The 26,525-nt window shown below is 41.0% G+C and overlaps 1 protein-coding gene and 1 long non-coding RNA gene across 5 annotated transcripts in view; both read left to right on the top strand.

The window, feature by feature from the left end:
* Nucleotides 1-26,525, top strand: part of BTBD9 (BTB domain containing 9) — a 411,793-nt gene that overhangs the window by 261,477 nt on the left and 123,791 nt on the right. For all 4 annotated transcript variants that reach the window (XM_032339814.1, XM_032339815.1, XM_032339817.1 and 1 more), the window contains exon 7: nt 13,420-13,529. In XM_032339814.1, coding sequence (XP_032195705.1) covers nt 13,420-13,529 — 110 coding nt within the window. The remainder of the gene's footprint in view (nt 1-13,419; nt 13,530-26,525) is intronic.
* LOC116588573 lies at nt 14,923-23,092 on the top strand. The gene is made up of 3 exons (XR_004285005.1): nt 14,923-14,933; nt 16,167-16,172; nt 22,951-23,092. It is a non-coding gene; the product is annotated as an uncharacterized LOC116588573 (long non-coding RNA).

Here is a 26,525-nt window from a genome sequence, read left to right as displayed (position 1 = left end):
CATCAGTTAGCACGCCCTTCAGAACAAAACCCCACTAAAGTAATGGTAAAGGGATTTTTTTTTTTTTTTTAAGGTGTTAGCCTACAAGGATAAGGAAAATGGGAAGAGGAGGTAAAAACATGAAACAAGAGGGAGCTGTAAAGCAGACAAACAAGTGGTAAATGATTCCATAGGCTCATGAGAACTCATTCCTAAACCGCTGAATTCTCAAAGGCTTAGGAATTAGAGGAACCAGGCACCTTTGAAGCCACTATGACTAAGGCCTAAGGCAGGTAGGAAAGGGCTAAAATAAGGATTGATTGAGAGCAGTTAAGACAATTAAGAGCTCTGGAGTGTCTTCCCCACTTCACAGAACTTTGCTTCTCCCCCATCTGTTGGGAAAGTAGAAATTTATTCTTTTCTTTTTCTAGCTTAATGGAGATACAGTTGATATCTAACATTGTATAACTTTAACTTGATCATTTGATACAGTTGTACATGAAATGATGACCACAGTAGGGTTAGCTAACACGTTCATTTCCTCATAGTAATACCTTTTCTTTTGTGGTGAGAACATTTAAAATCTACTCTCTTAGAAAATTTCAGGTATAGGGGCGCCTGGGTGGCTCAGTGGGTTAAAGCCTCTGCCTTAGGCTCAGGTCTTAATCCCAGAGTCCTGGAATCAAGCCCTGCATTGGGCTCTCTGCTCAGCAGGGAGCCTGCTTCCTTCTCTCTCTGCCTGCTTCTCTGCCTACTTGTGATCTCTGTCAAATAAATAAATAAAATCTTTTTAAAAAAAAAACAACAAAATTTCAAGTATATAATACAGTTTGTTGACTATAACCACCATGCTGTACATTAGATCTCCAGAGTTTATTCATCTTATAACTGGAAGTTTGTACCCGTGGACTAACTAACATCTTTCCATTTGTCTCCTGCCCCATCCACTCCCCTTGGCAACCATCATTCCACTCTGTTTCTCTGAGTTAGGGCTTTTTTAAAAAATTTTTTTAAAGATTTTATTTATTTGAGAGAGAGCATGTGCATGCTCACACACGAGCAGGGGGTGGGGAAGAGACAGAGAATCTCAAGCAGACTGTGTCAAGTGCGGGGCCTGAGACTGCGCTCGATCCTACAACCCATGAGATCATGACCTGAGCCAAAATCAAGAGCTGGCCGCTTAACCAACCAAGCCACCCAGGCACCCCAAGGTAGGCTTTTTTAGATTCCACATGTGAGATCATGTAGTATTTACCTATCTCTTTCTGACTTTGGAAATATATTCTTTGATGGTGGTAAAAACAAACAAACAAGAAAAACAGTGTCTCTAAACCGGGAAAGATACCATGCACAGTTGAGGAAGGCCTTGCTATAAGAAGATTAAGTGGTCATGTGCCTGAGAGACCCCATCTCTCAGTAATACCCACCTCCACACACATATACATGGACAAATACCCTATGCCCTCTTTCAACACTCAGTTTCTAGAACTCTGGCAGCCAGGCCCATATCGTCCATGCAGAGGATTAGAAACATCTTCCTGCATAATTTGACCAGCCTAAGAGGGAAGAGCTAAAGAATCTGAAAGTGGGGTTTTCCTAACAGTTGACCCATTCTGAGAACTGTGTTCTCAGAATTTCCTATAGTATCTCTGGACATTTGTTTCTAACAACCTTCTAGACAACCAGACATCTGAGGAAACTAATATGAAACATAAAGACTGAAACAAACAGAGAAAAAAACTATACAGGGAGGTAAAGACTTAAAAAAAATTTTTTTTAAATCACTGCTTTCTTCAGAGAGATTGAGTAAATACGGCAATCTTATGCCAAGAAGATACCATAAAAAAAAGAACATTTGGAGAATAATAAGAACAGTTGGAAATTTAAAATATTAAAGCAGAAATGAAAAACTTGGTAGATAGCACAGATGATAAAGCTGAAGAACTATTTCAGAGAGTAGAACAAAATGACCAAGATGGCAAATAAAGAAAGTACAGAAGTGCAGGAGAAGATAAGGTACTCTACTGTCCAAAACAAAGAGTTTCATAAAGTAAGATTTTTAATAATTCAGAGGAAGACGTTGATACCAATAATTCAAGAAAATTTACCAAAACTGAAATACATGGGTTTCCAGATAGCAGGGGCCTTCTGAGTGCTCAAACCAGTGGAAGAAATTAGACCCACACCAAGGCACGTGATAATGAAATTTCAGAATACTAAGGAGATAGAGAAAATCTACATGCTTCCAGAGCAGGACATAGTTTCTCTAAAGAAGAAGAATAAGAGAAACCAGGTCGGGTATCATCATGACTTCTCAATGGCAAAACTAAAAGTTTGACAGGCAGTAGAATAATACCCTCAAAGTTCTGAAGGAAAACTGCTTCGAACTTAAAATTCTATGCGCAAACTACCAATCACATATTAAGGTAGACCGAAAATATGTTCAGACAAACAAAGGCTTAAAATTTTTAGCTTCCAGGGGCGCCTGGGGAGCTCAGTCAGGTGAGCATCCGACTCTTGATTTCGGCTGGGGGTTGTGAGATCGAGCCCTGCATCAGGCCTCATGCTGGGTATGGCGCCTGCTTAAGATTCTCTCTTTCTCGGGGCGCCTGGTTGGCGGAAGCCTCTGCCTTCCGCTTGGGTCATGATCCCAGGGTCTTGGAATAGAGCCCTGCATCGGGTTCCCTGCTCAGCAGCAGGCCTGCTTCCTCCTCTCTCTCTCTGCCTGCCTCTCTGCCTACTTATGGTCTCTGTCTCTCAAATAAATAAAATCTTAAAAAAAAAAATTCTCTCTCTCATTCTCCCTCTGCCCCTCCCCCACATGCGCGCCCTTGTTTGTGTGTGGGGGGGCGCGCGCACGCAGGAGTGCGTTCTCTCTCTCTCTTTCTCAAAAAAAAAAAAAAAGTGGTTTTTTTTTTTTTTTTTTTACCCTCTGGATACTGGGAGATGCTCTCCACCAAAATGAGAGAGTAGACCAAAAGCATAATATACACGACAGGGACAGTTCAGCACAGGAAAGAGATGAAAGGAGTCCCTGGAACGGTGGGGAAGACAGATCTCAGGATAACAGCTTGCATCAGATCAGAGGGCACCCAGACTTGACTGAAAGTAGCCAGAAGGCCTGGGCAAACTTCTTCAAGAAAAAGAAATTACTAGAAATACTTGATATGTTGGGATGTTTTGAGAGGAACTTTAGTTCAAGTAAGGGACAATTGGGAGAATGGAGGTGAGTTAGTGTTGAGCCCATACAAAACTAAACAAAACAAAAATCAAGACTTATTTTTACTTTGGTAGGGAAAAAAACATGCAGGAAAGGAAAGCACTTCCATATATTAGTTGTGATGAATGTTTACATACTCATAATATAAACACTGAATATTGATTCAACCAAAATTATAATAAAATCTAAATTGGGGTGGTGGGAAAGGATGCGTGTAGAGAGGGGAGAGCTAGATAATTGTCCTCCATAGATGGAGATTGGTAGATAAAAGCCTAAAACCAAAAAATCAAGAAGTAGGGGCACCTAGGTGGCTCAGTGGGTTAAGCCTCTGCCTTCGACTCGGGTCATGATCTCAGGGTCCTGGGATCAAGCCCCACATCAGGCTCTCTGCTCACCAGGGAGCCTGCTTCCCTCTCTCTCTCTGCCTACTTGTGATCTTTCTCTCTGTCAAATAAATAAATAAAATCTTAAAAAAAAAAAAATCAAGAGGTAGCATCCAAAGCACGATAATTATAAAGGCGCCTGGATGGCTCAATTAGTTAAGTGTCCCACTGGGTATCAGCTGAGGTCATGATTTCAAGGTGATAGGATCGAGCTCTATATACAGCTTCACCCTGGGTGTGGAGTCTGGCTTGAGATTCTCTGCCTCTCCTTCTCTCTCTGCCCCTTCCCCTGCTCCTTTGCTTGCTCTCTCTATTTTTCTCTCTCTCTCAAATAAACAAATAAATTAAAAAATATATTTTTAAAGCACGATAATTATGATTGTGAGATAAATCATAAAGTAATCCACTAAAATGGGTAAAAAACGGTTGTCTCCTGAGAGGGGAGGAAATGCTAAACTTATAGGCTATTTGATGTTTTAAACTATGTATGTTTATTTTATTTATTTATTTTTTTTAAGATTTTATTTATTTATTTGACAGATAGAGGTCACAAGTAGGCAGAGAGGCAGGCAGAGAGAAAAGGGGAAGCAGGCTCCCTGCTGAGCAGAGAGCCCGATGCGGGGCTCCATCCCAGGAGCCTGGAATCATGACCTGAGCCGAAGGCAGAGGCTTTAACCCACTGAGCCACCCAGGTGCCCCTAAACTATGTATGTTTAAAGCTTTATTTTAGGGGCATTTGGCTGCCTAAGTAGGTTGAGTTTATGACTCTTGATCTTGGAGTTGTGAGTTTGGGCCCCATGTTTAGTGTGGAGATTACCTAAAAATAGTATCTTTAAAAAAAACAAAAACAAACAAAAAAAAAACCCCAAAACTTTATTTTAAAAATGTGAACAAAGAAAAAGAAATAATCAAGTCAGTTTTGTTTTGTTTTATTTTAATGAGTACTCTAAACACCACAGCAGTAACGTGACTCAGTAATATAATAGAATCTTCTTGTTTATTAAAAAATTTCTCTCTTAACAAGTAAGCCTTTTACTTTGTGTGAGTTCCTCTCCTGGGTTTTTCTTTCCTTGAATTTCTGAAACAAGTGTAAGGATTGACATTTTCTTCCTGATCACTGGCTTAGCACTAATGCTGTACCAGTAAAGTCTAAGTCACGAATGGTTGAACTCTCAAGAAGCTTTGGGGAGGGGGAAAACATCCTTGCCAAACTACTCCACCTCCCAACCTGTTTGCTAATCCAGCAGAAATATAGATTGGGGACAGGCTTCAAAACTGAACCTTAACAGTGCATAGGGTTCTTAACACAAAAGGTGCATGGGGAAATGTCTTAAAATGACTGGGCAGACTGTTAATTTGGACCTGGTCCATGCCTTCTCAGCTACTGCTAGAAGCTGCAGATCGTGTAGACTACCAAATAGTGCCAGGTGGAGTCTCTTGCCGTTTTCTGTGCTGCTTGTGGTATAGTTCTACCACACTGACAGATTTTAGCTGCAAAATCTCTTATACCAGTAAGTGCTGAAATTAGTAATTCTTCATGCTGTTTGGAACCTGGAGTACAGTGTAATCAGTCATACACTCCCAGTTAACAACCCCTGAGATAGTACATTATACATATCCATACTGGCTTTTGCACCCAGGACAAAAATACTTGCTTTTCTTTTTCTCTCTTCTGTTATCATTTGCATATGTATTGTTGGTAGCGAGCATTCTTCCCCAGTTTTCTTTAGTATTACTTTGATTTGATTTGATTACTCTGTGCCTAGGTGGTAGGTTTATACATAGTTCTACTGATGCTCAAATGAATGTGCTAAGGAAATCTCCGGTCCTTTCTTCCCTCCCCTCCCCCACCCCTTTCCCCTATCCCCTAATCTATAGTCTCTAGGTAAAGATCCAGAATTTCTCAAAGGGCAGAGGAGGGTCCGTAAAATTATCTGTGAGCATTGAAACAGCTGTGGGTGGTATGTGGCAAGTGTGGGACTTTCATGGTTGGGTTTGTTTTCCTCACATACATTTCACTTAGTTCTCTGAGGAGCTATTTTGTATGAAATAGGTTTCTTTGCATAGCTTGTAAAGAATTCAGAGGCTTTGAGGGACGTATGTTGTGTCAAGCTTTGAAATCTCTAGCCTGGTTGTATGAGTGTATGGGTTTCCCATTAAAGGAAAAAATGCATACAAAGGGTATCACATGGGATGTGTTCAGAAGTTGGTGGCTTTTAATTTAATTCCAGTGCTAGTTTCTCACGGGTCTGGAGTAAAGATCTGTGATTTCCTTACCCCTATGGTCTCTTTATTATTCTCTTAACTTTGACTCAGTTTTCATTTCTGTTATTTTGAACATCTTGAGCAGTTCCTGTCTTATTTCTCAGTATGTCAGGTATTTACATTCTTAGAAGGATGTTTAAATTTTTCTTTGGAGAGAGGCAAATTCCTTTTCCTTCTGTTTACCTCCCATCCTTCTCTACTTAATCTTTTACTCTAAAAGACAAGGGAGAGGGGGAGTTCCTCCAGCTCTTAAAATTTTAAGTTATTATAAATTGCATATACCCACCATAGTCTTAGGTTTAAAAAGAGAACCTTTCCTTACCCACCATGATCCTAAAACAGGCTTGCTACAGGTCATAGTCACCAAATGAGTTTTTACAGATTCATAGGGAAACTAACAAATTTAATTTTCTCCTGCTTTTTCTCTAGTGCACAATTCCATTAGTTTCATTTGTCTACATTCGTGGGAATGCACAGCCTATTGGCTAAACTGAAAAAGATAATGCAGCCATTTAAAAGATAAAAGTAGTGAAATCCTCTCCCCCACCCCCAGCATCTTGGGCTAGGAGAAGAGTTAATGAAAAAATGCAAATGTTGAACTTTTGGTAATTTAGTTCTATTTCTTAAAATATACTTTGTGTTGGTTTCAATGTTTTATTGAGTAATAAAATTGGTTAACAGTATTCCACATGGGGATTTGTTCACATTAGCACATAACAGAGACAGAAGAAGGGATTGGTTTATTCATATTCATGCTCTCCCCCTCCCCCCTTCCTCCATCCCTCCCTTTATCCCTCTTTTCTCTCCTCCCCTCCCTCCCTCTCTCTCTCTTAGTTTTCATTTTATACCCTCTTCTTCCCATTTTGTCTCTTTATAATCTCTTGAAATTACAATCTGAAAAAAAAGCAAAGATAAAAAGAAAACTAAACCATGAAATAAATAAGATATTTCTTCCCATGAAAATCAAATCAGTTCCTCTTTCCAGATCCTAAAAAGCCTACTTAATTAGATTTTTGCCTATATCCTGCTAAATAGCTGTGATAGGTGAACTGTGTCTACACCTCAGACTCATTCACGCTGTCTCTGTGTCCTCAGGCTGAGTGTTTCCCCTTCCTGTTGGACCCTTTTATTCCCGCAGGGAGAGGTTTTGTAACTGTCTATCCTTCCACTTTAGCAAGTTTGTCAGTATTAAATAGATCAACCTACCAACCAGTGAATAATTACTTGATATATTTGATTTTTTAATTTGTTATCTGTCCCCAACCCGAAATATAAATTCCATGGGGAAGAGATTTGATGTGTTATTCAACCCCATGTCTCAGCACCGAGCAGCAGTAGCTAGCACACATAAATACTGAGTTAATATTTGTGTGTATGTGGGCATGTGTGTGTGCGTGTCTCTGTGCATGAGAGAGAGAGGGATTGAGGATTATTAGCCATGTTTGTTTTGTTTTGGTCTTTGAAGCAAAAATAATTCACAGGGAGGACTTTTAAAGTTCATATTGCAGAATTCAGTGTTTTAAGAGTAGGCTAACCTCTTCACCATGTGTGAATAGATAAGAAGCTGTTACGTTTTTCTCTTCACCACTACTGCTAATATGTTTTAGTCTTGCCTTCTAAACTGTACTAGAACCTTCTTTAGATGCATGTGTGTATTCTGTCTTTTGGGTGCATTCTTCACAGTGCTTAGCACAATTTCTGGCACCTGGTCGTTGTTTATTAAATCTTGATTAATAGCAGACTTACCCAGTATACCTGCAAGGGCTATTGACTCATAAATGAAATGTGCAATCAGGAAATTAAATGTTACGGATTATATCATTTTCATATGATTTATGTAAATATTATAATTAAGTTCTTTTTGCAATATTAATTCCAGATATAATTCCATAAGCTGAAGGCATGTAAGAATGGCAGGATAGGTTCTACATATTTGAAGATGGGAAAAAGGCCTACTCTTTCAAAAATTCACAATTCCTCCAAATAAAAAGCAACACTTAAATATTTATCTCTAATGTTGGAAAGTGCTATTTTGGTAGCACTGGGTTATGATGTGTTAGTAATTATTTACTCATCTTATCCCCTCTGCATACTTGATTCGCTAGAGCATCAATTTTTTCTGAAAACCAAGATGACTTGTTTCATTTGCCCTTGAATAGCAGAGATGCTGGAACACAACTGCTCCCTCTGTTGGGCTAACCATCAGACAGCATCCGGGTTGCTCTCCGAGGCAGTAGCCTCTGCTTAGGCTAACTCTGGACACAGACTGTGTAACCTTTCAATAATTCTTCCTCTCCCAAATAAGCAAATGCTGCTGGGGCCCTTTGCTGAAGTCAGTAGAGGAGAATCTATAGCTCCACAGATCAGCCAGAGGGAAGGTTTTCTAAGAGTAACAAATCTTTTCTGTTGCAACCTGCTTTTTCTAGAAGCTTTTTGTCATTCTGGCAGTAAACTGTTTTCCACTTGCTGCCTTAGCAACAAGACCTGAAGTCACTTTCCCCTCCAGTCTGCGGTTTGATTATAAGAGCACTAACACTGTACATAGAACTGGAAGAAAATACCATACTGGCAAGACCTGCAGACATTACCTGCTTCTGGGTCAGAGAATTATTTATGTACCTTCTTAGCATCTTGTTGAAAGCAAGAGTTGAATAGGAAGTCTTGGAAGCGAATCCAGATGTTACACAGTCACCAAGTCCCTAACAAATCCTGGAGCTAAGGTTATCGCTAGAGGACCACATCTGGCCACAGCAGAGTTCTCTGGCTACCTCAGAGAAAGAGCCAAAATTTTAAGGAGCCCTTCTGCACACAGTCTCGAGCTAAAGCTAGCTTCCTCAAGAGTCTCTCTTTAACCCAAGAATATGAAGTCCACTTAGAGAATAAAACTTTGTTTACCAAAGAATAGAATTCTGATGGATTTAGACTTCAGTTGATCCTTTGAGAGCTCATTTAAATATTTCTTACTGAATTCAATTTTATCTTGGAGTAGAACCCACTCAGTACAGACATGGGTGAACCTGTAACTAGAGGCAAAGGTTAAGGGTTAACTCTAACCTCAAGTAGGTTGTGATCCACCAGAACTGAAGACTAGAGAATACAGAAGGATTTAAAGCAGGAACACACATGTTGCTATTTCTCTGTACTTTCTCCTTTTTCTGTACTTCCCTTAGTATGTTAAGAATGTATCGTATGTGACTTAGAAATCAAATCTGGTAGCGTCCTGACAAGAAATGACAGAAAGATAGGTTAAGAATAGGAATCTGTACTTTTCCCAGAACAGGTGGGGAATGCTAATGATATCGTCAAAGCAAAATTCCTCTAAGTCACAGTATTTTGATGTCTCTCTTTTAGGAAATGCTAATGTATTTTTCTTAAGGAATTAAAACTACACACTAGGGTTTGCACAGAAAAGAAACTCTTGTTTGGGTGTGGGTATCTAGACCAAACATGGGCAAAAGATTCGTTTCTTGCTGCTTCATGTATAGGTGAGTCAGGTCGAGAACATTTTAAATAGACTTTTCTAGAGACTAGAAGCTTAAAGAAGGAAATAATACCAGAGAGCCGGATAAATAGGCAGTTAGAATGGAGTCTCCTTCTGTGGGCATAGGGACACTACTGTGGTGCCTGAAGAGGAAGGACAGGCCCCTGCCTGTGTTCTTGAAGTCTGCCCTGTGGTGGTGGGGTGGGGGGTTGCCTCCTCTTGGAGGCACCTTATTAACATCTATAGTTAGGAATACTCTTCCAGAGACAACTAGCATTCTCAAAGTCTGACCCAAGAAATTTTGTATCCCGTGACCTACTCCTTAAATTTCTGTTTAATCATATTGTCCTCTGCCAAGCACTGTATTAAACACTTTAAATTCTTATCTCATCTAAATATCTCATAAGGTTTGTGTTATTGACCTCATTTTGTAAAGAAGAAAACTGAGGTTCAAAAGGTTTAAGGCTTTTTTTTTTTTTTCTTTACCTTTGGTCCAAAGTGGCAGAGCTAATTAAGTGACAGGGCTGGGCGACAAACCTGTTTCTGTTAGCGCCTTAGCCCCTAAAGCACACTCTTCAAAACTCCGTCGTGCCTTTCAATTTGAGAGTGCTATCCTTAGAGGTTTTAGGTTTCATTTCATTAAAGAAGACAGAATCTCTTTTCACCCACAATATTACAGCTCCTGGAAACTTCTGCCTTGAAACGTCCTGTTGTGAACTGTGTGCGGGATCCGGTCTCCGTCAGTGACAAGAAGACAAGCAACACAGGGAAGGGAGGAGAATATTAGGAACAGACGGTTCCGCAAGGGCTCATGTGGACAGCATTCATCCTCCTCAGAAATGGCCAATCTGTTGCGTAGCTGCCTTCTTCAGCGCTGTTTAAGTTTTAATTATCTTCCAACTGTCGGAGCTGCTGTTGAGGATCAGAGAGAACAAAGGATAGCTGCTCTCTCTTCAGCAGTGCCCCTCTCTGCACACTGATGAAGTCACTAGCTGCCACTGCCCTTATTATCAGGTTAAATCAGAGTCTGACTGTGCTTTGGAGAGATGATGCTGAACGGAGAAAAAAAAAAATTTCATCTCAAACTCTCCCCCTTATTCAAAATCTTTGGTGGCACAGAAAATGTGAAATCTACTCCTGTTTAGGTGTTATGACCCAGAAGCGAGTTTGGCTTTGTTTTTCACAAAAAAAAAAAAACAAGTGAAAAAGAAAGGGAGGACCCTCCTCCGATCGCCATCCCCATCATCTTGGATTTTCAGTAGCTCGGGTAATAAAAACTGCTCTTCTGCCTCAGGGAGGCTCCATCATGAGCTCTCTGACAGAACCCAGCTCTTCATCAGGGCTGGAGTCCGTGCTCGCCTCCCTCCTCTAGCCACTGCTCCCAGGTCCGGGCCTCTGCGTTCTCGGTGTAGAGTTCCAGGTTCCCCCTCCGGTCACTGAAGTTGGGGGATTCGTGGCAGCCTATTTTCTACTTGAAGGCTAGATCTTAGTGAAGGACAGAGTCCCATGTTAAACCACTCCTCACTGGGAAAGAGGAGCATGGTGTCTTTCTTGTGATCCTGTTACCATTTTTTTAGAATGTGCATTTGAATAAGGACTTCATGCCATTTTTTTAAACTATGCTACAATTTTGTGGAGACTTAGAAAGTATTGTAGAACCAGAATAATTAAACTTGTTATGAGCATTTACGTGTAACTGGCTAATCAAGAAGTGTGATGTACAGTGGCGAATTGCTAATTTGACCTCAGGATTATGCAGCAGAGATAACATTATCTTCGTTTATAGAGAACTTTTAATCTGGAGGCATCTCTCAGTGTCTTTCCAACTATATGTATTATCTTGTTTGTTATCACAAGCACTATCATTAAGGCTGTAAAGTGTATTCCTGTATAATTTTCTGTTTTCAGTTTCTTATAATTGGGGGATGAAGGAGGGAAAGGTAGCATATTTTTTCCTATTTTTGATACGTGCACCACAGTTAAATTTGGGAAATGATTATTATCTAAAGTTGGAGAAGCTGGTTCCATATGATGTTTTTTATAAAAAGGAAGAAAGGGAAGGAGAGGACATGACTGCGTCCCCTTAAGTCATCCTGGACTGTTAACTTTAAGAACTGCCAGTGGGGAAGAGCCCTATCAGTCACTTCCTGGCCCCTCTACCTTGAACAGTATTGGGAGAGCTGCCTCTCCTTTGGTGGAGACACAACCTAGGGAACAGGAGAATGATCTGATCAAATTCCCTAAACCACAATCCCTCAATTCCCTCCAAGGTTACAGACAGCAGTACTCACTGTCACGACCATGAGCAGTTGAAAATGCAATGCTGGTTGAGTTCCTGTGGGTTTAAGGAAATGGACAAAATTAGATTCAGGCCAGTGTACCAGGCTTAACACACCCCTTCCTTTCCAGAAAGTCTGTAGAGACTGTCACCGCCAATGGTAAAGAACAGCACAATTCCCGTTCCACACAGACCATTTAGAACTCATTTTTCTCGAACCCCACCTACCCATCCAAAGGCAGTAGCATCAGTACCTTCTGTCTGCCTGGAGGACTTGAGAGGACAGCTCAGGGCCAACCTCCTGCTTAACCAGAGGACTCTGATGAGCGCAGCTGTCGCCCTGACTCTCCATACAGGAAGAATGGTGTCTCCCTGCAGGGGGCATGGGCACACTGAACAGCCAGCCCAGGAGACAGCATTTCGATTGGTTATGAAGATGAGTGACCGGCTCGTGTCAAGGAGCAGATGGCTAAATGAGGTGTACCGGGAATGCCGTGAGATTCATGCTTGAAGGAATAGGAGGGAAAATAGCTCATGACATAAAAACCCCAAATATAGTCTCCTTAATGTGAAATTTTTTTTTAGATTGGCATTTACATTACACAGTTAACTTGGAGTGATGAGAAATGTAAGGGAATTACCGAATTAGTGAACAGCGATTAACTCAGAAGTAAAATTATATCATTGAAGTCGAAGGTTGTTTTACACAGCAGAGGAAGGATATTACTAAAACCTTGCCTGGTCTGTCATCTCCTAATTGAAATGTGTTCATTTAATATGCCCCATCCTTCAGAGCGCATAGCTCATAATTTGGGAGAGTGTTATCACTTAATCTAGTTATTTTCCCCGGTTCTTCCTTTGAATCCCAGTAAGACAGTGTGCGGCACATTCTCCAGCGATTTGTGTGACACTCAGAAGAATGAGTTTGTCTGTTCATTAACCTGTGAACTGTCAGGTCCCTCTGGAGAGGGAAAGGAACAAGTCACTCCAAGGTTAATGCTTGTTTGTCAGAGGTGAAGCCTCTAGGGAGACACTCAGGGTGAACAGGCCGGGCTGCTCAAGACCTGCCCCGTGAAACTCTGCACTGTATGCAGACGCCAGAGCCCTGTGGCCGGGAGGGGGGCTGCAGAGCTGGCTGGGTCACCTCTGCAGATCACTTCCTCTGGTCAGGAGAAGGCCTCCCAGCAGTAAGGTTGAAGCAGGGAGGGGAGGTGGGGGGCTGGTGTATGTATATAGCAGGCACTTTCTACAAGGATTTAGGAGCAGCGTTGAAACAGAAAAAACTGTGAGTGGTTTTTAGTAGTTTCTGTGGATGTGCCATGTTTTTAGTAGTTTCTGTGGATTTTTCTGTTTAACAGGATAGCAGTATTGATTTTATGCATTTGTCTCCAATGGGTGAAATCTTTCCTTGAGTTGGAGAACATCTGATTTGGCGAGTGTCCATGCACCATTCCTAACCACAAGGAGCAGACAGAAGCCGTGCTTCTCCAGTGTGAATGTCTCATGGACATATAATTATACTGACATTCAGGGCTTGAGCTTCCACTGTACCTGGTTTGATTTTCTAGGTAAATCAAATCTAAGTTCTGCTTAATTCTCCGGAAAGTGGTATCTCCCTAATTTTGCCATCCTGCTTCTAAGCTCAGTTGGAGCTAGCCCTAAGGAGCGAATAGAGGATCTGAAGTCAAGTTCAAAGTCTTCTTTAGTCCATGCCCTGGAACACTATACTTGCACCATGTATCTCATTCTGTTGTCTTTGGATTGGTTGTGATGGAACCTCGTTTTCTTCAACAAATTTTCTTTTTACCCCCAGGTATATTCGAATAGTTGGAACTCACAACACAGTGAATAAGATTTTTCACATTGTGGCTTTTGAATGTATGTTTACAAACAAAACCTTCACTCTTGAGAAGGGGCTGATAGGTGAGTATTACAATTATATATTTTTATATGTGCTAAGATATTTTGTCTTCATAAATTTTGCTAGCTCATTAACTTATCTTAACCCACCTCTTAATCAGCTTTGACTAAGAACTGGTTGATTTGAATGCTTTATGGCTGAGTGACATAGGGGAAGTCTTCTATTTTTAGAAGTAGCCAAAATAATAATTCTAGTAAACATAAAAGAGAAGACTATAAATATTACACTAGGAGTTAAGAATTGAAAATGTCCTAGTGATACATTCAGATTTGCCATGTGTGGATGTGGAATGCTTATGATAGTCCAGCAAAGCCTTTTATACCAAAGGCTTTTCTATATTTAATGGTAGGTAAGATCAGGGAAGAAGTCTGTAGAATATTGATCCAATGGTCATGCTTTCCAAGGCTACGGAGGTATTTTGGCCTTTAATTGGATATGAATGGTGTGTTCTCCATGAGACTGTCTCCTTTTCATGGATACATCCGTCCATATTTGCACTGTTTAGCCAAGTTCGTCTCAAGAAAATGCCTGTCTGTAATTTAAACAAGACCAGAATAACGAATTGTCATTGTGACAGTCAAGTTACCTTGTGGGAAATACTGTCTGATCTTTCAAAAGAGTATTTTTAATTTTGGCTTGGTTCTTATTTGGTTGTTTTCTGTTGTGTTATGTTCTTCTTTTAGGTAATATTTAGTCTGGCAATGTGTGCAGTCCAGCCTAGGTCTTGACATTCTAGGTAGTGTGAGTGGCTTTTCCCACCCAGCTGTGCCCACGGTTTTTATACCTCTTGCAAAGATCCTAGTTTGACTGACTAGATCCTCGAATCTGTCTTTACTGCAGCTTCTTTGGAAAGGGATTCTGCATGTTCAGGTGCCCCTGCCCTGGTACCTAAGACAATTCTTTGCCTTTACGAAGGGCTCTGCATCTCCTCTCCTTCCGAGGTCCCCTTCTTGCTGGGACACCTAACATGTTGACACATGTCCTTAAAACACGGTGATGACTAGAATGGGAAAGATGAGTGTAACTTGCAGATGTTTACTAATTCTTGGGACGGTCATAAGTCTAAATGTCCCTAAGACCTGCTGTGTCCTAAATGTAATCCTTTACTTAGGGAAATTTGGAAGAGGAGTATTAGTCAACTGGCAGGAGTATCCATTATTCTAACATATAGAGAAATGTTAGAGCTCAGCTAAAATAAATAATTGGGTTTTACCTTTGTTGTAGATATAACTTTTACCATCAAATATAAATGTTACTCATTGTTGTGACTTCAAAGTAATTTGAAAGTTAGCACTGCTGAAGCATTACCTGATATTATCAAGGCTTTTAATTCCATGGGCTGTGAGGAATTGTGGCCATAGATGGTTGTGGGAAGGATACATCCTTTCACCAGCCACCTGTGCTCTGTTATAGACTGTGACCCCCCAGCGTATGTGATTGTGTAGTTAGGGGCGTCCTTACTGAGGAGGCTCTTAGGGAGCCCAACCACCCTCAGTCACAGCCCGGGTGCTGTTCGGCAACTCACGTCAGCCCAGTGCACTCTGTTCTGGAAGCTGCCGCACGCCGGGCACCATCTACTTCAGTCAGTGTCCCCAGGTTTGTGGACACAGTAATTATCCAAGAAATGGGTATGTTTGGCCTGAGAAGCCATTACAGGGTGAAACTCAGGATCGTCATAGTGAGGGATGCTGTTACTGGTCTGCATTTTTTGTCCAAAGTGAACTCGTCAGCATTATCAGAAGCCATAATGGTCTCAGGCACGTCAGGGGATGAAAGAAGATTGCAGCGCTGCAGGAAGCATGTTCGTTTTCTGGTCAAACACTTTTCTTCGAGCCCTGTTCTAGGATGCTCCCAGGTTTGACTGCAAAGAGCGCTGCAGTCATCTGCCTGTCATCGTCCCTCGACTGAATGGTAGCAGTGGGGCAGGCCGGCAGGCATGTACGTGCGCTTGGTGGTAGATGGCCTGCAGTGGGATCCCCTCGGGCCCTCCTCCTTCCATCTTCGCAGCTCAAAGCTGTCCCCACTCTGGGCAGACAGGGAGGTGGCGTGAGTCGTGGAGGAACACAAGGGGATTTCATTATCCTCTGTCTGACATGGCAGCTCTGCTTATTTTCAAGGGGTATTTGAAATAGGAGTGGCCAGCTTTCCATATTGATGGTCTCAGATGCATTTTGGCTACACACAGGCCTCAGCCAGCCACCCTACAGGGACCTCCAAGAAGGGAATGGTCCTCTAATTGGGGGCACCATGTACATCAGAATCACCTGGAGTCACCTTTAAATTGGAGTACTTAACTCCTTCCTGCATCTTGTGAAATATGCACTCCTTAGACACTCCAGGTCTTCAGGGGGACAAAAAGTAAAATAATGTCATCATGAGTAACTAGTAAGGTATCAACCCAACTCTTACATTTTAAGATTCAGAACATCTCTCTTTCACAGCTCCCACTCTTTGTTCAGAGTTCAGGCTACTCTCATTAGAGCAGTACTCTTCTTATAGGCCTCAAAGTTACTTTAAAAATATTTGCGTTGGTTTGTTCTTTTTAAAAATATTTTATTTATTTATTTGAGAGAGAGAGACAGAGAATATGAGAGAAGAGAAGGTCAGAGAGAGAAGCAGACTCCCAGTGGAGCTGGGAGTCGGATGTGGACTCGATCCCAGGACCCCGGGATCATGACCTGAGCCGAAGGCAGTTGCTTAACCAATTGAGCCACACAGGCGCCCTGGTTTGTTTTTGTTTTTAATGAGATTTTAAATGTTATTTAAAATAACAGGTATGTTATTACTGACAACATATAATGATGCCAGGAAAAAATAGGTTTTGTAGGATTTTAGTCTTGTTTCCCACCAAAGGGTTTCTTTCCCACTTCTGTCGACAGCATGTCATTTTCACACATCTTCACTTGTACAGGTTCATGGGGGAGCCTTGGAACCCTGTGGGCTCATCTGCCCCTGGGGACGGGCTCCCCATCCCCAACCCGTGACCACACTGACTAGATCTGGGTGTAAGGTTCTCCCCACAGCGCTTCTCTCACCTCACCTGCTGCCGCCAACAGCCCCTTCTCACTGGACGGCTGCTTGTGGGTCATGTTGGGCTGTGTTCTCACCTGGGAGAGCCAGCCTGTGCTGACCGTCTCCTCGTTGTTGGGAGGCATTTATAGGAGTCCCTAACCTGCCTTACCAGTGGGCATGGAAGGAGTACTTAGAATAGATATGACCGCGTTTTATAAACTTTCAATCTCCCACAAAACTCATTTGCTTTGCCTTGACACCCCCCTTGTGATATACACATGACATTGGCCAGGTCCTTACAGTTTTTCAGAATAATTGACAATCTTTCCTTCATGTAATCTTATATTTAAATTCACTTCTTTGAATACCCTATTATTCAGGTGGATGCAATACTACCCACCACTCAACTTAAAGAATTGTTAACTCACAGACTACCTGTTTTATCTCTATGCTACCTACTTCTTTCCTATCAGGTTATTTTGACACCAATCCCTGATAATAATTTTATCATCTTATCCATAAATGTTTCAGTATGTATCTCTAAAAGGAAGACTCCCTTTTATAACCATAATGACAATATCATTATAATACCCCAAAATTGAACTATAATTTTTTATGGATATTAAATATCCAGTCAGGGGCGCCTGAGTGGCTCAGTCCTTTAAGCATCTGCCTTCGTCTCAGGTCATTATCTCAGGGTCCTGGGATTGAGCCCCGCCTTGGGCTCCCTGCTCAGTGGGGAACCTGCTTCTCCCTCTGCCTCTCCCTGCTGTTTGTGCTCTCTCACACAAACCTTCTCTCTCTCTCTCTCTCTTTCGCTCTGTCAAATAAATAAATTAAAATTAAATATTAAATAAATTAAATATCCAGTCAGTGTTCAGATGTCCCTAATTGGATCAAAGTCTGGAGTGAGTTTATGTGTTTGTGTATTTTTTTTTAAGATTTTATTTATTCATTAGAGCACACAAGCAGAGGGAGAGGCAGAGGGAGAGGGAGAAGCAGGCTCCCCACTGAGCTGGGAGCCCGATGTGGGGCTCCATCCCAGGACCCTGAGATCATAACCTGAGGGCAGATGCCCAACCATTTGAGCCACCCAGGCACCCCAGTTTATGTGTTTCTACATGTTGCTTAAAACCAGAATTCAGATAAGGTCTGTATTGTTGATAAACAGTCATTATGGCTCTTAAATCTCTTTAAATCTGTAGGTTCCCTTCCCTGTGTCTATCTCTGTCTCTTTCTCTTTTTTTTTTCCTTCTCTCTATTATTTGTTGAAGAAACTATTTGGTCTTTGTCCTGTAGAGTTTCTTACAGTCTAAATGTGGGAGATTAAATCCCCATGATAACATTTAACATGTTTCTCTGTTGTAGTTTTTTGTAACTTGGTAGATGGATTCTGATTGAATCTGATTCAAGTTCTGGGTTTTTGTTTTGTTTTGTTTCATTTTTGTTTTTTGTGAAAATGCTTCAGAGGTGGTAGTACATATATTTATTAAGAAACACAGAAAATCTTTTGTTATCTTTCTCTTTTGGCTATTCCTATTCATTCAGATTATTTCCTAGATTCATTATTTCATAATTTGAAATGGCAAAATCATTATTTTCAAATTGTATCATTCTTTACTTAGTAGCTTGAAAATCTCCTCAACACTCACTTGATAATCCTGAGGTACAGTTTGCCAGGGAATAGAAGGATATATACCGTCTTCAAATAAAGAGGTGGTTACCCAGCATCCTCTGCAGGTGACCAGTGAGATTTTATTTGCGGGACTGTTTGGAGAGAAATGAAGAGGAACATTTATCACTTTCAGTTTATGGGTCTAGACAAATTGGATACGTTTTGATCACTTGCATTCATTATTATTGACATTCAAATTGTCCCCCTCTTCATACTGGTTCTTGAGTCCTTCTGACATGACCTACATAGTCATTAACATTCTTGATTTCTAACATGACACAACATTCCAGGTTCATTTTGTACTTTTCCTGCCCTGATCTGTGATCAGCCATTTCTTCAAAAAGCCCTTGTTCCTTTCAGTGGGAAATGACATTTGGAAACCTCAGTGGAAGCACTTGCTACTGGGTTGGTCACTATTTCTGGGCCTTTCCGGCAGACAAAACTAAGAAATATGTGCACATTTATGTATTTATTTACTTATCATATATTTAACAGGTAAAATATATCATGAGTACATGCTGATACTTCTAAATAAAATTCAGTACACAGAGTTTTGGTTTAGCCTTTGATCAGGCAGGTCCTTTTTCCTATGCTAAAAATCTTGGTGACCAGTGATACAACACAATAATTCATTTGCTTTGTCCCCAGTACATACAATATAGTCTCAGAATTACAGTGTCAGTACTACCATATGGTTACTGAAAATAGTTTAAGATTTCTGCAGTTATTTTGGGGGCCCTTAGGACATACCCTGCTAGAGACATATGTTAAAATTACTGTGTTCTAAAGTCATCTAAAATAATTTCTCTGTATGGTCATGCCAGTATGTCAGTATATAGTTGGATTCATTTACTCCATTTTGCTTTCAGTGTTTGGAGATTACCTTTACAGATTTTTTTGTTTTACAACTATGTAAAATATAGACATGATTCCAAAATCAAATCTACAGAAGAGCTTTATTTAGAGAAATCCACCTCTCTTCCTCTCCCTTCTACTCCTATAGGTGATCTCTTTCCCCTTTAGTTTTTTGGATTAGCCTTCTATTTTAAATAATGAAAAATAAGTAAATACATACTGATGTTATGTTATGTTATGTTATGTTATGTTATGTTATGTTATGTTATGTTATATATAACTTCTATTTTGTAACCTCCTCAATATTCTTGAATAATTGGTAGCATACTATATGCTTATACATACTTTCTTTCTTCACCTTGCCTTTTAGTACTTAACACTTCTCCTAAAGCTAGCTATCTAGAAAGATATTGTGCTTTCCTTTTTCTAGATGCGTGATACTCATTAGAATAGATGTACTATAGTTTATTTACTCAACCACTTCTCTCCTGATGGACCATTTGGGTTGTTTTCGGTCTTCTGCTCCTACAAATTGTATTGTACAAATCTATTTTTCCTACTATCTCTTTGGGATAGACTCTTAGAAAGGGGATTACATGGTCAGAAGGTAAATGCGAGTGCGATTTTGCAAGATGTTGCCAAATTCACCTTCGCAGGGATTATGCCATTTTGAAATTCTCACTGGCAATATAGGGTAATGATTTTCCCCACAGCCTTGCCAGGGGAGCATATTGTCAAACTTCTGGATTTTTGCTAGTTTGATAGGTGAGAAATCGTATTTCAGTGCAGTTTTAACTGCATTTCTCTTAGGAGAGAAATTGAGCATCTTTTCATATGCTTAAGGGCCATTTCCGTTTTTTTCTTTTTTAAATAATTCTTCTCTTCTTATGAGTCTTGTAGATGAATAGAGAAGATGCTTTTAGTAAGACTTGGGGGAGCAGTAAACACTTTACATTGATATTAGAGTGTGGTATTTAGCATTACATGAGTCTGGTTTCCCTTCTTAAGGTCTCCTGGTTCTTCCAGAAAACACAAGCTCTCATAAGCCCCTCTCCATCCTTGTTCTTGACTCTACTGCAGCTTAAGAGATAGTAAGCTAGAGCATGGAGCTCTAGGCTCAAAATTCAAGACTCCTTAACCCTTTTAAAAACTGAGAAGCTTCCATTAGCAGCTTTATGCCTTTAAGGGTTACCTCTATGTCTGCTCAGTAGGATCCACAAAGACTTGTGGCTTTTTTGGACTAGTTTCTTGTTAGTAATTGATGCAGGGCAACCAAAATAGGCAGCATGAGCATAGGAATTCTGCTGCCAATGCTCTGGGAACACTCACGACGGTCGCCCCCATGGAATTGTGCTGTCTGAAGGAAAGGCCGGAGCCTGGGTTCATCTGCCACCAGAAGCAGATAGAAAAGAAGTGTTTCCTTTCTTCTTCCCATCTTCCAGTCTCTCATGACTTTCTTCTACTGGTAGATCTTCACCAAAAACTAAGCTGGCGAGCTTGGGAGCTGAGGTGTTGGGAACTTTAGCCTCAGAGATACAGTGCAGAACGAAGGAGGGAACAGAGCTGAAAGCAAACACACAGACTGATGCAAAGACAGAAAGTTACAAAAGGGGCTTCAGACAGTAGGGAACGTACCCTCTGGCTCAGAGTCGCTGAGGAAGCACACTGGCCAGACAGAAATACATGGAGTGGAGAACAGCAGACCAAAGGCACAACAGAGTGGAGAAAGGTGAAATATTTAGTTGGGCTTAGATGGAGTGAGCATATTTCTTGCCTAGTCAGATAAGGCTTCGTGAAGAATGATATTTTGAGCTGGGCCTTGAAGAATTCAGTAAACTATACAGAGCATTACAAAAGTGCCAGTTTACATGGCAACAAAAATGGCTGATACTTCGTCCCCTCAGAAGAGCTGCAAGCAGGAAATGGAAATTGGTGGTCTGTAGTTGCTACTGTCATTTCTACAAGTTTTTTGAATTTGTAGCAGTGTGTTTAGAATTCGGTAAAGTTCCCGGGGAAATAAACAGAAATCTGTGCTGTGAAGGGCTTTTGGCATCCCCTGAACTAAGGATATGACTTCTGTGCTTTGCAGCTGTGTTTAAAAAATAAGTGTCCTCTGGAGCAAAAACAGAGATTTGGGGGTGGGAGGGGCGGTTCACTAGGGGATGAAGGTGTTAGAATGTGGTGGAGAAATAAACTTGCTGGAGTGGCAGAGGAGCCCTAAAGACCTTAATACAGATGGTTTCTTAAAATGACACTATTGAGTCTGGACTAGTCTAGACCAAGAGGCTATGCTTTTCCCAGCCTTTTTCTCTAACCAGATATTAAGGCTGGTTCTAATTGTCAGTGAAGCTTAACTTCTTTAGCTACTGTAAATTACTTGGCATTAAGCAGACATTTATTAAGAGGCTGCCAAGTGTATCTTAGGCACTAGGGATTGAAAGATACAGAGGTGTAGTTTCTGCCTTGGAGCCCATATGAGCTAATGGAGGAGAAAGACACTTAAATAGAAGGTGACAACACAGTAAAATAGGTCATCTGTTGGGAGATTGGAGCTGATGCTGTAGGAACACTGGAACGGAGGTACCTAAACTGAGTTCAGGATGGTGTCAGGAAAGACCCCCAGTGGAGGCGATGAATGGGCCAGTCCTTGAGCAAAGGCAGAAGGTGGAGGGTCAAGGGAGAATCATAGCAAATGGGCAGCATGTGCAAAGGCCTGTTTATCTCTGACCTACTCCAGAAAAACAGTGCCCATTCCAGTGGACTACCTTGCATCTGGTGAAGGGGGTAAGGGGGTTTGGAGTGAGTGAAGTTAGCTGTGGTCTCTCCCTCTTCCTGAGGAGAAGGTTAGGCCCTATCTTCTTAGAGAATCTTAGAGTTTTAAAAAAATTCAGATAAAGTAAATGCCCCACAGTAATACAGACTATTAGATAGTTTGTTTACCTCCTACCCTAGGGGGCCTGTGTTCACCGACAGGAAAGGGCTCCAGTTCTTATGTTGGGGGCAGGATGATTAGACGACTTGATCTTAGCCAAAAGGCCGAGAAGCAATGCAGGGATCATGAGCAAGCAACCTGCTCATCATGATTTAGGATTCTTAGTCTAGTATGTGGTCTTTTTTGTACATTTACGCTTCATTTTCCTTTATACCCGTTTGTTTGGGGTTTTTTTGTTTTTGTTTTGTTTTGTTTTGTTTCTGCTGGTATTATTTCTGTTCTGGTTGTTTTGTTTGAGAATAAAAACACCCTAAAATATTTTATTGCTCCAATTTTATAGAATTCACGTCTGTATTTTACGGGATTGATTTTTTTTGGGGGGATCCTACTTATATATCCCTTTGTTATAACAGTGATGTAGTGGGTTTGTGGGGGGGGGGGGGTCCAAGTAGATGGAAATTTGCACAACAACTTGTTTTTAAATAGGACATCATGGAGCATATATCCAGTATTGCACAACAATATCTAACAAACCATGGTTCTGCCTCAGACTGGCATTATGAATAGCCATGTTGTAAGCAGGCAAGATGTTTCTCTGGCACTGACTATGAAGGATGTCCTAGTGGGTAAGGGGATATAAAGTCTATTTTTGTTTCTCTAGTCCCTAGCTTAGTACCCCAAGCCTCCATACCAAAACCTGGTAGGTGATTTTTTTATTTTAGTATTTTAAATAGAAAATACAAATATAGGCTGGTCTGCCTGAGATCCCCTGAGCGCCAACCCTAGTCCCCCGCGCTGTCCCATTTCCGCTCCAACAAGATGAAAGAAACTATCATGAACCAGGAGAAACTCGCCAAACTGCAAGCACAAGTGCGCATTGGTGGGAAAGGAACTGCTCGCCGAAAGAAGAAGGTGGTTCATAGAAGAAGAAGAAGAAGGTGGTTTTAAGCCCAAGCCCCTTGGACACTGCAGCTCTTTTTAGTTTTTGCTTATACACAATTCATTCTTTGCAGCTTATTAAGCTGAAGAAGCCTGGGAATAAAGTTTGAAACAAGATTAATAAAGTTCTTTGCCTAGGAAAAAAAAAAAAAGAAAATACATATATATATTCTTATTTCCACCCTTTTTATTAAAAATCATAGCACATATTCATACATTTTTTTCAATTAGTGTTTCTGAGTGATCTTTCCTTACCAGTACACATAGAGCTTTCTCATGCTTTTTATTTTTACATTTGTGCAGTATCCCATTGAATAAAGGTGCTGTAATTTATTTAAACAGTGCCCTTTGACGGACATTAGGTGTTTCCAGTTTTTTACTATCAGTAACAATTCTGTAATGACCCGCATATACATAGTGAGATTTAATCAGAGGTGATTACAATAGAGCCTAAAACAAACAAAAAACAAAAAATACCCACTATAATTCCCAGAGCCAGCTATATAATTTGCAGGGCAGAATGCAAAATGAAAACATGGAGCCCCTTGTTCAAAGAACAGGCAGAATGCCATTAAAGGTACTTTTTTTCCTTTTCTCTTTCTATACATTACTCATTGTTCATCATATTAAGTGTACTCTTAATCTCCTTTATTTATTTCATTCATCCCTCTATCCTCCTCCCCTCCGGCAACTCCTAGTTCTCTGTATATGTCTATTTACTGTCGCCCTTTTGTTCTTTGGTTCATTTGTTTTGTTTCTTAAATTCCACATATGAGTGAAATCATATGGTATTTGTCTTCCTCCATCTTATTTGATTAGCCTTATATCCTCTGGGTCCATCCGTGTTGTTGCATATGGCAAGATCTCATTCTTTTTGTGGCTGAGCAGGAATAGCTGAACCGTTTGGTTTCCTGTGTCACAGAACTAGGCAGGTTCCTCCCCGCCATGCAGTGCCTGGTGGGGTAGTACTTCTTTTTTTTTTTTTTAGGTTTTATATGTTCATTTGGGAGAGAGGGAGCATGAGTGGGGTAGGGGAGGGGGCACAGAGGTGGCAAGAGAGAGAGAGAGAGAGAATCCCAAGCAGATTCCACACCAAGCACAGAGCCCTACTGATCCCAGGCCCTGAGATCATGACCTGAGCCAAAACCAAGAGTCTCATGCCCAGCTGACTGTGCCCGGGGTTGTACTTCTCACACTCCTTCTTCACATGGGCCTCAGTGACATTCTCTATGTTAAATTTCTCCAGTGCCCAAGTCACAGTCTCCGCTGAGTCCTGTTGCATCTATCCAACACACTTGGGACTAAGGCCTTTCAGGATCATAGCCTTTCCATGGCCCAGGGTGACCGAGGAGCAGGGGGAAGCTGACCACAGCAGTCTCCTGGGGAAGGGGCTGTGTCGCTCCCACCCAGAGGGGGGCCACCATGGCTACCTAAGCCATGACGCATCTAAGATCGCATGGTGTTTTTATTTGCTGTTTAATGTTATTTTAAATAAAGAAAAATAAACTTTTAAATTAGTAGCATGAATTTTATCATTCAGTTTTATGCTGAATAATGGTGGTTTTAAATGCAGATATAAGAGCACTTAACTTATATATAAAATCACCAAAATTACACAGTTCACATGTGGTAGCTCATACCTGTATATGGATTTAGTTCTTACCAGAATAGTGGAAATTCTGCACAAAACTAAGTTATTTTTATTTCGCTTCTTAATTCACACAAAAACTTAATCCACAAAAACTCTCTACCCTTGGCTTACTCTGTAAGCTTCCTCAATAAGGAAGGACTGAAGTGGAAAGGAGCTACAGATTGCCTGATCTTTGCCTTTCTTTTTATGTTATTATTGTCAGCATGAATACCTGGCTATAATAAGGAAATAAGAGTGAAAAAACATACATTAGAGTTCCTTAGTCATTAGTACTTCTTGGAAGACTCTTACCTTCTTTCTACATTGGAGGCAAATTCTGGTTAGAAGGGGAAATGTGGCTTCTCTGGGCTGTCAGCAGCCTTGCTTACTCTGTTAAATTCATGGCACCTTTGCCTTGTCCTTGCTTTGAGTCTTTTTCAGCAACTATCCATGTGGGTCCCCTGGAATTCCACATGATGGGGCAGCAGGGAATTTTGGACACACTCACTGCATATCTCCTGCGTTTGGAGGAGGTACATAAGTTCAGGGGTGTGTGGGTGGCTCAGCCAGTTAAGTGCCTGCCTTAGGCTCAGATCACGGCCACCGGGTCCTAAGATCGAGCCCCATGTCAGGCTCCCTGTTCAGTGGAGAGTCTGCTTCTCCCTCTCCCTCTGCCCGCCTTCCCACTCGTGCTCTCCCTCTCACTCACTCTCCCTCTCAAATAAATAAATATTTTTTTTGAAGTTAAAAAAAAATAAGTTCAGAGATAAGATTATTAAGAATTTTAAGACTGAGGCAGTGGAACATTTAAACTAAGCGTGAGTCTCTTCTGAGTTTAGGACCTGCCTGAAAGCACAGGTTGCATTCCCATGAAGGAAATCCTCCTGATTACCACTGCTACGTTGCATTGCTTTGGAAGCTCTGGTGAGGGGCAGAGTGGACAAGAAATAGGTGTGAAAAATATTGAGGAAAAGGAACCAAATATTATTTGCAGATATGATATAAGATACCCAAGTGAAGTGAAGTGAACTAAAAAATTACTAAAAGTAATAGCTATGAGGAATGTAGTCAGATATAGTAATAGAAACAAATCAAGTGTTCTCAAAAAACCCAATAACCAGTTAGAAAGTATAATGGAGGGAAATTCCATTCATAATTGTAAAAACTGCCAAACACCTGAGTAACAGTCCATGAGCCACGCTTCTCCTTACGTCAGTCCATCCCTAGCCATTTGACCAAGGATCACCCATCTCTGACCCCTTCTTATGCCATTAGAGATGGGATAAGGCTCAGGAACAAAGGTGGGAGGCACAAAGAGGATATGTGCTCACAAGTAGTGTGGATTATAAGGTGAGCATGCCAGGGAGATCTGCCAGAATTTAAAACTTTTTTTCCCTCCTCAGAAACAACAAATACCTACCATGGAATAAAGTTAATAAATACACAACCTCTAATTAAAGAAACTATCAATTTTTAAGAGACACTGAAAAGACATTATTTCTGGGTGGAAAACTTTAGTGTAGTAAAGATGTTAGCCCTTTCCATCTTAATCTATCAGTTGAATGCAGGACTACTCAGAATCCAGTTGTGCTTTAAATAAAAAGACAACTTTGAGTTAAAAAAAAAAATTCCAAGAGAATGAATAAATGGAAATCCCTTCTGCCCTGCCAAAGATGGGGGGGGGGGGGAATAGAATGAGAAGTCTAGTATTACTGGGTATTAAATTAGTACTACCTATTGAAGTAGCATGGCATTAAATATAAGAGTAAACTGGGGGCACCTGGGTGGCTCAGTGGTTTAAGCCTCTGCCTTCAGCTCAGGTCATGATCTCAGGGTCCTGGGATGGAGCCCCACATCAGGCTCTCTGATCAGTGGGGAGCCTGCTTCCCCCTCTCTCTCTGCCTGCCTCTCTGCCTACTTGTGATCTCTGTCTATCAAATAAAGAAATAAAAATC

The sequence above is a fragment of the Mustela erminea genome, chromosome 4 (genome assembly GCF_009829155.1).
Source record: "Mustela erminea isolate mMusErm1 chromosome 4, mMusErm1.Pri, whole genome shotgun sequence".
Lineage (NCBI taxonomy): Eukaryota > Metazoa > Chordata > Mammalia > Carnivora > Mustelidae > Mustela > Mustela erminea.
Note: the sequence above shows the minus strand (reverse complement) of the source record. Positions and strands in the feature narration are given on the sequence as shown.